Source organism: Schistocerca serialis, chromosome 5 (genome assembly GCF_023864345.2).
Source record: "Schistocerca serialis cubense isolate TAMUIC-IGC-003099 chromosome 5, iqSchSeri2.2, whole genome shotgun sequence".
Lineage (NCBI taxonomy): Eukaryota > Metazoa > Arthropoda > Insecta > Orthoptera > Acrididae > Schistocerca > Schistocerca serialis.
In genome coordinates this window covers 77,078,092-77,091,214 of record NC_064642.1, presented here as the reverse complement: position 1 = coordinate 77,091,214, position 13,123 = coordinate 77,078,092, and the positions used below count along the sequence as shown (strand labels likewise).

At 41.7% G+C, this 13,123-nt stretch overlaps 1 protein-coding gene across 1 annotated transcript in view; it reads right to left on the bottom strand.

Annotated features, from left to right (window-relative positions):
• Positions 1–13,123, bottom strand: part of LOC126481750 (putative leucine-rich repeat-containing protein DDB_G0290503) — a 196,237-nt gene that overhangs the window by 23,007 nt on the left and 160,107 nt on the right. Inside the window, exons 8-9 of the mRNA XM_050105705.1 lie at positions 6,272–6,418; positions 178–288 (exon numbers count right to left, since the gene is read on the bottom strand). Coding sequence (XP_049961662.1) covers positions 178–288; positions 6,272–6,418 — 258 coding nt within the window. The remainder of the gene's footprint in view (positions 1–177; positions 289–6,271; positions 6,419–13,123) is intronic.

The following is a 13,123-nucleotide window of genomic DNA, read 5'->3' as shown; positions in this document are numbered from 1 at the left end:
AGGTATCTAAGCAGCAATGGGCCTGTGTTAATATTAAATACGTGAGAGACAGAATTTGATTTTAGGAAGTCTCAAACAACATGAATTCTGGCTTAAAAGTTTGCAGCGTTGTTATTATCAACAACACAAGAGGAATGTAAATTATAGAGAATCCAGATAAGAAAAATAAATGTTTACCTTTACTCTTTGTACTTCAGATTCAGCATTACTTATCATAAGCTTATTTTGTGCATCTGTAGTTTCAAGTTTGTGTTTCAGTTCTTCAAGTTCTTGTTCAGCCTGATGATACTGAGAATGGAGAAAGTTTCATTACAGATTTGAATATTCAAGTCTTCTATTTAAAAAAAATATCATTTCATAAATGAGAATTCTAAATTTTGACAGTATTATTTTTAATATAATTAGGGATACTGACTGTGGATATCATTCAGCTTTACAAACATGCAAAGCATTTTAGACTGCATTCATTTATTCTTTCACCATGTTCCATACATCCACTCAAAAAGGAGAATATTCAGGGATATGGAAGGAGCCAGGGTAACATCAACAGAAGATAAGAAAGTAAATCTGTATTAACAACAGAATAGCACTACACTGCTGAATGCTATTCATGCTTATGCTAGCTAAATTTAATTGTGTAAATAAAAAGGATAGCTGCTACTCTGAATGAAGTTGCTGCCTTCTCAATAATAGCTGCTGTTTATATGCTATTGATAATTTAATACTTACTTCATTAGCACAGTGTTTTTCAAGGAAAGCAGTAACCTACATTTGTAAGTGTTTTGTGAAATTTACACTGCATTACTATTTATCATGCAGCATTACAATGAACACAACTGCTTGCCATATTGCTAACAGAACTTCTCAGTCCTTGAACCTAGATATTTAGGTCATTTGTAGAAAGGGTGGATAAAAAGTTTGTTTTGAATTATGGAGATAACCACCAATTTCTTGATTTATGTTAAATGAGAAGTTGATCAATATCTTCATGCCAGAGTGTAGAACTCCACTCTGTACCTTAGACAAGGAGGCAGTGGTTACATGAAAATGATTTTTTTCTTTTATTGTGATTGTGTAAAATTCACTGGTGTGAATATCAAAGAAAAAAGCACTTTACACGACATGGTATGCGCAGATACTGCTTACTTGTAAACATAAATTTAGCAGAAATGTGATGAATGTTTAATAACACATACTCCCACTACCACTAAATGAAGCTGCTCAAAGTGAAAATGCATTAGTAATAAGAAAAGCAAAAGCAGCAGTGTCAAATCACAATAAAAATGACAAAAAGGAAAATGACAGCACCAGAAGATGCATACATCTGCTTAATTTTGCTATAACTGCTGCTTTTGGTTTACACCATTAGAATAGTAACAGTACACATAAAAAGCATGAAACTTTAAAAAATGGACATAGGTGGTGTAAACTGATAATTAAAAAAGGTCAAAAGTTAGTCACATGTTATGGCATATTGCATCAAGAAAATTACTGATCCATCTGGACTACAGACCACCTGCAGAGCAGGTATCCTTACAAAATAGGTGGTGTATCCAATTTGAAATCATAGTTATAATTTATCACCAGGTAATGTAAACATATCATCAACATCCAGCCATAGATATTTATTATGAAGAACAAAACAAAGCAAAGATGTAACTAATGCCTTAAACCATTTACGAAATGTAAACATCATCCTTTTGAGTGTACCTACAACATAAGATTTAATTCCTGCATCATGAGTAAGCAAAGAAATTGAGAATACTATTAGAAAACTACAAAATATATGAAGTAATTCCAAATATGTTTTTTCTTGAATGTCATTCCCTTGAAACAGCTCATTATACCAGGCATGATATATATACAAACAACACATGAAAGCTATTTATACATCAGCAAATTAGAAAACACACTACCGATATAAATAAGAGTAACAATTCACAAATTGTCATGAAGATGTAAATACAAGTACAACCAAAAATACTCTCGTATGGTGAGAGTGTGAAGCTGAAATATGATTCACCAAGTCATGCAATTAGGCCCTTTACACTTCCTGAGGAGACTGGTGATCCTTGTATCAGGCTATAATCTAATCTGATTTATCAACTGGTCTACAAGTGGAGAAACAAGCTTAAAGAAAATGCTCTTCTATTTGGAAGCTGTTGTCTCAACATCAAGCATAACATCACCTGCAGAAGAAAAAGAAGAAGAAGAAGAGACAATAGAATTTTTTTTTTTTAATTGGGTCTCCATCAGGAGTTGCATGCACCATTATCACCACACCACAACTTGTTGAATTTGTGCCTTCAGTCTGGCAAGTAATGCTCAGTGATATGTGCAGATATTGCAACATTACTAATTGTATTTAGAAGTCCATAGGGATTTAACACCAGCACTGATGATGGGCACACAGTGATTGAAATCGATTTGCAACAGAAATAAAGATTTCTACTTCATTGACCAATGCTGACCCACTTTTTGTTATAGAAAAAACACAATAGCCACACAGGGAGTACATGGAACAATAGGTAGATGGACAGTAGTGCACACCTCCCATCTGAAGGACTTTTTAATCAGAAGCACGATGAAGAAGCAACCTCAAAGATAAATGACACCACAATAAATAAGCAAAAACTGTACATCTTTTGTCAAAACATAAGAGGACTTCTAAGCAAAGCAGATCAGTTAGCAGCAAATATAAAAGAAAGAAACTGTGCAAACAATGCTGAAATACAATTTTCAGAACACTATATTACAAATGGAACTGACTTGTTACATTTATATAATGACAACATTACTAGCCAGTACTCTAGAGATAGCAGGACAAGAGTTGGTGCAGCTATCTTCATTAAAAATAATATTATTTAGAGCTACATATGTAAAGAAATACTGTTTACAACAATGGTGCAGTAGATGTAACAAGAGACTGTTCAACAGTAATAGTAGTGACAATTTACAGGGAAGCTGGAGCTAACTTCAGGGTCTTTCTGGTTCACACACAAATACAGTGATCTGCTTTATTTTATAAATATAATGAAATTATTATACTTGAGGATTTTAATGTAAACTTTCTAAATAAAGGCAGCAACAATGTAAAACTTTAACATCTGATGAATTTATACAATCTTACATTAGTAGCTAACTTTTTCAATAGGATCACATCTAAGAGACCTTGATAGCCAATTTACTTATAGATGTAAATATGTGCCATGCCTTCACCATCATGTGAGTCTTGAACAGGCTATCTGGCCATAATGAATAGCTTTCAATATGTGTACCAGAACACCTCTCAAGAAAGCAATAACCACATGGAAGTCAATAAGGTTAATGACTATAGTCACACCACTGGAAAAACATTCCCAACATTTTAAGCACATCGAGCAGATTGTGTTGTGTGGACAAAGTAGCAACAATCTGAGCTCTGTAATTTGTAAACATTGCAACCCGCTGCAGCTCAAGGTCATGCATGGTTGGCTAATAACATGGCATAACAAACATTCATTTAGTAGCACTTGCAACCAAGCTGCTGGCTGTCATGGGTGTTCTTCCAGCAGGAACTATAAACAGTCCCTGGAAATCCTTAAACATAAACTGTAACTGTATACAGTGTGTATGAGGTTAACATTAAATTTTATATATTCATAAATGAATTCTCATCTTCCTTTGAAGAGGTTTCTTCAAAAACATTAGTTAGACACAACATTTCCACATCCCTGAACAAACCCTGAATCACCAACGAAATTAAACAGTTAGACATAATATTTCCACGTCCTCGAACAAACCCTGAATCACTAATGGAATTAAACAATCATGCAAAACAAAGACAGACCTTTATTACATTTAGAAGGTCTAAGGACACAGCCAAAATTGGTCACCATAAAATTTACTGTAAGATTCTAAAGAAGTTGATACAAAATTAAAAGCAATATATTATAAACATGAAATTACAACTCCAATAACAACATGATGGCTACATAGGAAACTGTTAACAGGCTGATTAGCAAGAACAAGGGAACTTCAGTAGATTTTGAAATCAAACTGGAAGGAAATCCAATATGCAATTCTGAAAATGCAGCGAATATTTTCAACAAATATTTCTTGTCAGTGCCAGAACAAACAGGCTGCAAGGGCTCTGTTAATGAAACCTTAAGTCTCGTGCAGCATACTATCCCTAGAAATATCAGTGAAATTCATATTAACAGTATATGTGATTGCAGGCTTTCTCAGCATGTTCCAATAATGAAATCTTCTCCGGTGACCAGCCAAGTGGTGGTGTCCTCTTTTCACACTATTTTTATGAGTTTTGTGTATCTTCTTCATGTGAATTTTCAGGATGTTGTGTTTCATCGATCTATAACATCATTTAACCACTGTCCACTTCTGCAGGTGGGCTAATCACACGCCCCCAGGAAGGGTGCTGAATCAGTGGTGGGGGAGCGCGATGTGACCAGTGATAGGGTATCGCACAGCAATGGCACAGGTGTGAAGTTCCACTTGCTGTCCAATCTGTCTTCTACCATTACCACCTTCAGAATGAAGCATTCCTGATGTATTTTCTCAATTGAGGAATCCCACACTGCGTTAAGCTGAAATCCGCTATCATAGTTTACTAGATTGTTGTGCAAGTGTATTTCCACTACCTCTTTGACACCCAAGCCGTAGAAAGCACTGGCACTGCCTAGATTATTCATTTTTTTCAAATTCAAAGATGTGTCTGTCACTGATGCTATGCTCCTATGCTCACCACGGGTGCCCGACACAACTGTAGTAAGAAGCAGTCCCTCTCAAGACGTACTAAGAATCTCATCGAGGCCTTCATGGACCATAATTACCCTGTCAACCTTGTACAGAAACATACCTGCCATTCCTTAGCTCTCCAGTCACCCCCCACCTCCCAAAGTCCCACCGTCTGGCCACAGAGAAGCATTATCCTTGTGACTCAGAACCACCCTGGATTGGAGTATTAAAATTATATTCTCCACAGGGTTTTGCCAACCTCTCATCATCCCCTAAAATGAGGAACATGGAACATCCTACCCACTATCCTTCCCAACCTCCCAACAGCGGCATTCTGCCACTCACCAAACCTACACAATGTCCTCGAACATCTCTATGTAATCCTTGCTCCAAACCTCCTGCCTCACGGCTCATATTCCTGTAATAGCCCTAGATGCAAGACCTGTCCCATACATCATCCCCCTAACACCTACTCCAGTACGGCCACAAGCATCACCTAACCCATCAAAGGCAGGGCTACCTATGAAACCAGTATGTGATCCACAAGCAAAGTTGCAAACACTGTGCTGTGTTCTACACAGGGAATGGCAATCAACAAGCTGTCTCTCCACATGAATGGCCACCAACAAACTGTGGCCACGAAACAGCTGGACAGCCCAGTTGCTAAGCACACAGCCCAACACAGTGTTGGGCATTTGGATCCTTCCCACCAACACCAGCTTTTCTGAACTGAGCAAGTGGGAGCTCTTCCTGCAATATATCCTACATTCCTGTAACCCTCCTGCCCTCAACCTTTGTTAGTCATTGTCCTACACCCACTTGTCCCCTTCTCTGTCTTTTTACTGCTATCCTTTTATGCTGCCCCCCCCCCCCCCCCCCCCAGCCACCCATTGTCTAACCTGCTGACTGCAGCAAGCTGCCCTACCCTCCCTCCACCTCTTCCATGTATGTTCCCACTATCAGCATTTTACTGTCCCCCACACCTACCCTGCTATGCCTCCCCCTCCCCACCCCAGCCTCATCCTTACCCCCACTACTCAGACTGCTTTTCTCATCATGTGCTGCTGCTCGCAGTCTGGCCTTGGTAGGCAGAGACTGTGGTCATGTGTGTGTGGGTTTCGTTTGCATAATTGTATGTTGTATAATTTGGCTGGAGGCCCTTTTGGCTGAAAGCTTGCTTATTTGACAGTCCTTTTGTTGTGCCTATCTGTGACTCAACATCTTCACTATATGGTGAGTAGCAGTCTATCCTTTTCATAGTGCTGAAGATAACTGTAGATGAGTACATAAAGAGATCCATTGTTGGCACAGGTATGTTTTCCATCAGTTTAGGTGAGTAAGTGTTTGATGTGTAATGGACAATTACCACTATATTGTAGATACTACTACTTGCAGCTGATTTTCAGGTTATGTATGATTAGTATGTAGCTTGTATTCATGAGTATGTCTCTGAATAAGTGTGACCACTGCTAGTTCTCATGTTTGACACAATTGTAATTTGTATTCTATAATGAAAAATGACTCTATACGGTACCTTATTCTTATAGCTCTCAGCTTGAGATGCTTGTTCTTGCACCATAGTCTTCAATTCTTCTAAATCATTTTGGGCTTCATTTAAACGTTGTTCATATAAAATTATTTGCTGCTCCTTCTCAGCATATTCTTCTTTTACTAAATTTGCCTAATAAAAAGAAATGTATTTCTTTTACACTATACAGCAGCATATACAAGTCTAACCATAAAATATATGATACTAGAAACGTAGTTAATAGTATTGAATTCCAATTGTAATCACTGTGACCATCATGTACTCCTCTACCTTATTCTAAAATAAATAAAATATTCAACATGGAATACAAACAATAGTATGGGAAAAGATCTGGATGTCATAGGTGTTGGCTGAGCACCGGAGAACTCGGTACGGGCCGGTATATGGAGGTAGGAGAGGAGCACAGACAGTGTCATCTCGGAGCATGACGTACTCGCAATTGTCCAGAGATTTCGGGACATGAACCTTAGGGTGGGAATGGATGGCGGGCGGAGGGATATGGAGGTTTATGAAGTGGCGTCCGACACCGTCCACAAAGGAAGGTAAGTCAGACTGAGGGAGAGAAGTGGAAGAGCTCACAAGTTCACCAGGGAGAACAATGTTCTGGCCATATATGAACTCGGCTATTGTGCCTTATCACATGATTGATGAGTAGAACAAGGGGAAGGGCCTCTGTCCATAGAGAGCTGTGGCATTGAAGAGCCACACTGAAAGTGCGGTGCCAGCACTCGACTAGCCCGTTACTTTGTGGGTGATATGCTGTGGTACGGATGCACCGGATGCCGCAAATGTTACAAATCCCGTTGAACAGGGCTGACTCAAATTGTCTGCCCTGGTCAGTCGTGATGATAGCTGGACATCCAAAACGCGATACCCATGACTCGACGAAAGCTCGAGCAACAGTTTCTGCCGTAATATTGGGGAGGGGGACAGCCTCGACCTAGTGAGTTGTTCGGTCGATAGACGAGAGAACATAACGAAAGCCATTAGAGGGGGAGAGAGGGCCAACAATGTCAATATGAATATGCTGCAAACGCCCAGGAGGAATCGAAAAGGTGCCGAGGGGGTGAAGTGTGCTTGTGTACTTTGCAGCATTGGCATGCGATGCAGGAGTGTGCCCATTGCTGGCAGTCCTTGTTGACATTTCTCCACACAAAGCACTCCGCTACGAGGCGGGCTGACGCACAAACACTGGGGTGGGCTAAATTATGCAATGCATTGAAGTCAGCTCGATAGAGCGTGGTTGCGATGAGGGTGCGTAACGTGCCCATACTGCACCAGATCTCACCAGAAATGCCAGGGAAGGTGGTACGGATGAAGTGTAGTGAAGAAGTAGAGTCTGAAATCAGGTTTTGTGTTTCCTCGTCAGTGGGTTGGACGTTAGGCAGTTCAGAGAGGTCTATCAGCGAATGGACTCGTGAAAGGAAATCCACAACGATATTGTCAGCACCCTTTATGTGTCTGACATCAGTGGTGGACTGAGATGGGCGAGCGACATATTCAAGATCGACAAGGCACTTGTGCGCAGTTTCTTGTAACGTCTTCGACAGAGACGAGCTTGTACGGATGAGATGAGCCCAGACTGATGTGTCACGGTAGGGGGGGTGTTGCTCGATGGAGCACAGGGGAAGTGATTCTTGGACGGATGATGAAACACGGTGTTTCGCACTAGGTCCGGTGAAAGTTTGTGGTGTCGCAAGAAGTCAATGCCTAGTATAGGTTTGTCAATTTCACACACTAAAAAAGTCCATTCGAGTTTGCAGTTTGCGGAGAGTGAGACAACGTGGGAAGTTGAACCCGAGCATTGTAGTTCAATTGAATTCACAGCTTGCAGTGAAGTATGATGAGAGCGGATGTTCGATGATGCTAAGAATGTAGGCAGCAGCGAAACATCGGCGCCTGTGTCCACTAGGAAAAGATATCCCAACGAAATGTCTTTAATGTAAAGTCATCCACAATTATCCGGTCGTTCCTGGACAGAATGGAGCACTGGGGGGTGCCTGTCATGTTGTGCACAGGAGGCAGCACCCAGACCTAACTGCTATTGGCGTTTGGGAAGTAGCAGGGTGATCTGCAGTTCCGTGCTGCCTCACCAAACCGTGTGTGGAAGTAACAGTACGGGTAGTGTGGTTGCGTTTCCTGTGGAAAGTTCGTTGCCAGTGGTGGTGGCTGAGGTTTAGTGGCCGCAGCAGGTTTGGTTGCAGGAGGGGACATGACCATGGGTGGAGCCAGTGGATTCCCAGTTGCTTGTTTACTGCTTCCCGGAGAGAGCAGAAATTCCCAGTTGCTTGTTTACTACTTCCCAGAGCGAGCGGAATGGTCGACACAGTACGGCCCCGGCCACATCCGGCTGCAGGGCTATGAGCCTGAACCTGAGACTTGTCAGGTAGGCAGTGGCTGGCGAAATAGAGTAGAAATGCATCGTGTAGCTTGTCAGCAATCGTCATAATCGTCATTCTTTGCTCGACAGGTTCAGGAGACCTTTGAGCCAGAGCAAAACGGATGTGAGGAGATAGTTTATCTGACCAGATGGCGAGGAGAGCTGCGTCAGAGAATAGATCGTCGCTGACCAGGCCACGTAGCCATCTCCAGAGCTGGGAAGGTTTGTCATTGCCTAGTTGTTCAATGTGGAGCACTTGCCGTATTGCTGCCTCAGTTGAGAGTGCAACCCAACGTGGAACTGTCTTTTTGGCTATAGTGTATTGGGTAGATGAGTCTGGGGCATCGACCAGGTCAGCAATCAAGTCCTCCTGGTCGTGCAGGTGGATGATGAGGCACAGTAACCTGGTTGACTCGTCGAGTTTGTAATGGTTGAACACTTTGTCCACAATTTTGAACCAGGTTGTTGCTCTGTCGGGATTAAACAGCGGCAGTGTTGGTAAGCGTTGTAGAATGTTCAGAAGAACAGGTTGAGTTGAGTTCGTCGGGGCACTGCCTGAATCAAGCTGTTGTTGCTGTAATATTCCAGGAGAGTGTGCCTCCAGGGGATGTGGTAACGATGTCTGTTCGGGTGGCAGCGTGAAGGTAACACACTGTGGTTGAGCGCGATCCGTCGCGACGCGGAAGCGCGACGTGGGTGAGACACCGTAATGTGTCGATTGCGATTGCAGAAGCTCAACATGTTGCAGGTGTGTTCGGATTGATGCATCACGGAAGACCAATGCGGATGAGGCACTGAGATGTGCCGAGAATGGTAGTGAGAGCTTGACTGGAGCCGGCGCAGGGGCGACAGGTGAGAAAAAGTTCAAAGTTTGAGAACGCGTGTTAGTCCATGGAAGGCTCAACATATGATCAGAGCCGGGGCCACCTGTGTTGCAGGGAAGTGAGGGCTGTCCAGAAGCACAGTGTGGGAAATGGTGTCGAACGTGGGATGGAATGTGTGAATGTTCACTGTTCATAGTCACTCCATTCAAAACGGTGTGCGGATAAGGTGAATGTCGTGGCACAAAACACTGAGGCATAGCAGTGGGGTGGAGGTGGAGGTCAGGCACAGATAACAAGTTATTGTTCCTGTTGCAGGGTGAGGTATTGAAGTAGGAAGGCATGTGCTGACGCTGAACCGAGGCAGACGTGGGCGTGGCCGGATGCTGAGGTGGTAGACCTGTGAACGAAGCAGTTCCAGCCACGTAGCAGGTATCCGCGTGGTACTGCATGGATTGCAGTGTGGCAAATCATTGTCCTGGTGGTAGTAGGTTGTCCGATGAAGCATTTGCAGAAATCGGCATCAGTTCCGCACTGCACGGAGATCCATAAGAGGTAACTGCATGGTCAATGAGGGAGGGAACATGTGGCAAGAACAAAGGCGTTTGATAGCCGGAGTCATGCGCACTCCTAACCTCATTTATTGTTGCAGGCTCGAAAAGTACGGTGAAATTGGCGGAATCATCAAGTGAGAGGCATCGTGTTGTAGTCCTAGCGGGTGTACATTGCCAACAACATGATGCATGTCAATCACAAAATCCGGCACTACGCGCTGGGCCGAAGTCATTGTTCAAATTCTGTGTCGATGTAATACACGCGAAAATAACCGACGCGGAGGTTGCGAACACAGTAAAACAGCAAAAATGGAAGACGTTACAACTCGGGGTCACCAGTGAGGAGGATTACCGGGTTGGTTGCACCAATAATCACACCCATTTAGCAATAGTTCATTTATTAACCTTAACACATACAAGGATCACAAAGAACTGAACAGAACATGGCAGAACAACCAAAGATAATGCTTAGAGTCCATAGATGAATGCATATCGATGTTGGTGTCGATTTCATCGGCGCCACACTCCTTTCCTCATCAATTCTCTTGAGAACTTCCTCATTCCATACCTTATCAGTCCACCTAATTTTCAGTAGAGGATGCCAAATTAAACACCTTTCAGCCATCAATTTTGAACCTTATTTTATTAGGCAACCAGTTTCAGCATTTTACATCTCAGATGCTTTGCTTATCTTCTGTTCTGTTCTTCCCATAGTCCATGTTTCACTACCATACAATGATGTGCTCCAAATGTATGTTCTCGGAAATTTATTCCTCAAATTAAGGGCTACATTTGTTACTAGTAGACTTCTCTTGGCCAGGAATGCCATTTTTCCCAGAGCTAGTCTGCTTCTTATGTCCTCCCCTGCCCCATCTATCATGGGTTATTTTGCGTCCTAGGTAACAGAATTCCTTAACTTCACTTACTTCATTATCACTAATTCTAATTTTAAGCTTCTCACTGATCTCATTTCTACTACTTCTCATTTCTTTTGTCTTTCTTTGATGAATACCCTCTGTCTAAATTCTGCACACCCATTAGACTGTTCATTCCATTCAAGAGATTCTGTAATGCTTTTTCACTTTCACTGAGTATAGCAATGTCATCAGAAAATTTTATCATTGCTATCCTTTCATCTTGAATTTTAATTCCAACTGAACAGTGGAGGTCAAAGACTGTAGCCCTGTCTGACACCCCTTTCAATCCAAGCACTTTGTTCTTGATCTTCTATTCTTATTGTTCCCTCTTGGCTCTTGTACCTATTGTAGGTTACCTGTTTTTCCCTATAGCTTACCCCTATTTTTCTCAGGATTTTGAACATCTTGCACCATTTGACATTTTCAAATTCTTTTTCCAGAGTGGTAAATCCTATGAATGTGTCTTGATTTTTGTTCAGTCTTGCTTCATTATCAACTGCAACATCAGAACTGCATCTCTGTTGACTATCCCTTTCCTAAACCTGAACTGATCATCACATAACACATTCTCAATTTTCTTTCCCATTCCTCTGTATAGTATTCTTGTCAGCAACTTGGATGCTTGAGCTGTTGAGCTACTTGTGTGATAATTCTAGCACTTGATTGGCTCTTGCAATCTTCAAAATTGTGTGGATGATGTTTCACTGAAAGTCAGATGGTATATTGGTAGACTCATACATACCATACATCAATGTGAATAGTCAGTTTACTGCTACTTCCCCCAGTGAGTGTAGAAATTCTGACAGAAAATTATCCCTTATGCCTTATTTGATCTTAAGTCTTTCAAAGTTCTTTCAAATTCTGATTCTAATATTGGATTCCCCATTTCTTCTATATTGACTCCTGTTTTTTCTTCTTCCATATCATCAACCAATTCTTTGCTCTCACAGAATCCTTAAATACACTCTTTCCAACTACCTACTCTCTCCTCTGCATTTAACAGTGGAATTCCCATTGCAATCTTAATGCTGCCACCCTTGCTTTTCATTTCACCAAAGGTTGTTTTGATTACGCTGAGTCAGTCCTTCCGACAATCATTTCTTTTTAGATTTCTTCAGATTTTTCTTGCAGCTAGTCTGCCTTAGCTTCCCTGCATTTACTACTTATTTCATTCCTAAGTGGCTTATATTTCTGCATTCCTGAATTTCCTGGAACAATTTTGTACTTATTTCTTTCATTGACCACCTGAAGTATTTCTCCTCTTACCCATGGTGTCTTCACAGTTACCTTCTTTGCACATAAGTTTTCCTTTCCAACTTCAATGATTGCCTTTTTTAGAGATGTCCATTCCTCTTCAACCAAACTACCTACTAAGCCATTCCTTATTACAGTATCTATAGCGATAAAAAACTTTAGCCTACTCTTCATTGGCCAACGGCCTTGCCGCAGTGGTAACATCGGTTCCTGTCTGATACAACAGTTAAGCGCTGTTGGACTGGGTTAGCACTTAGATGGGTGACGATCCGGTCTGCCGAGCACTCTTGGCCTGCAGGTTGCACTCAGCCCTCATGAGGCAAAGTGAGGAGCTACTTAATTGAGAAGCAGTGACTCTGGTCTCGTAAACTGATATATGGCTGGGAGAGCAGTTTGATGACCACATGCTCATCCATATCTGCATCCAGTGATGCCTGTGAGCTGTGGATGACATGGCGGCCAGTTGGTACTGTTGGGCCTTCCAAGGCCTGTTCAGATGGAGATTTTTTTCTACTCTTCATCACTACTAAATTGTGACCTGAGTCCATATCTGCTCCTGGGTATTCCTTACAATGCAGTATCTGATTTCAGAATCTCTACCTGACTATGATGTAATCTAACTGAAATCTTCCTGTATCTCCCAGCCTTTTACAAGTACACCTTTTCCTCTTGTGATTCTTGAACAGGGTATTCTCAACTACTAGCTGAAATTTATTGCAGAACTCAATTAGTCTTTCTCCTTTCTTCTTCCTAGTACTGAGCCCATATTCTCCTATAACCTTTTCTTCTACTGATTCCCCTGCAAACACATTCCAATCACCTATGACTGTTAGATTTTCATCTCACTTTACCTGTCAGTATCCTCATATACTTTCTTTATCTCTTCATCTTCGGCTAGTAATGTCAGCATG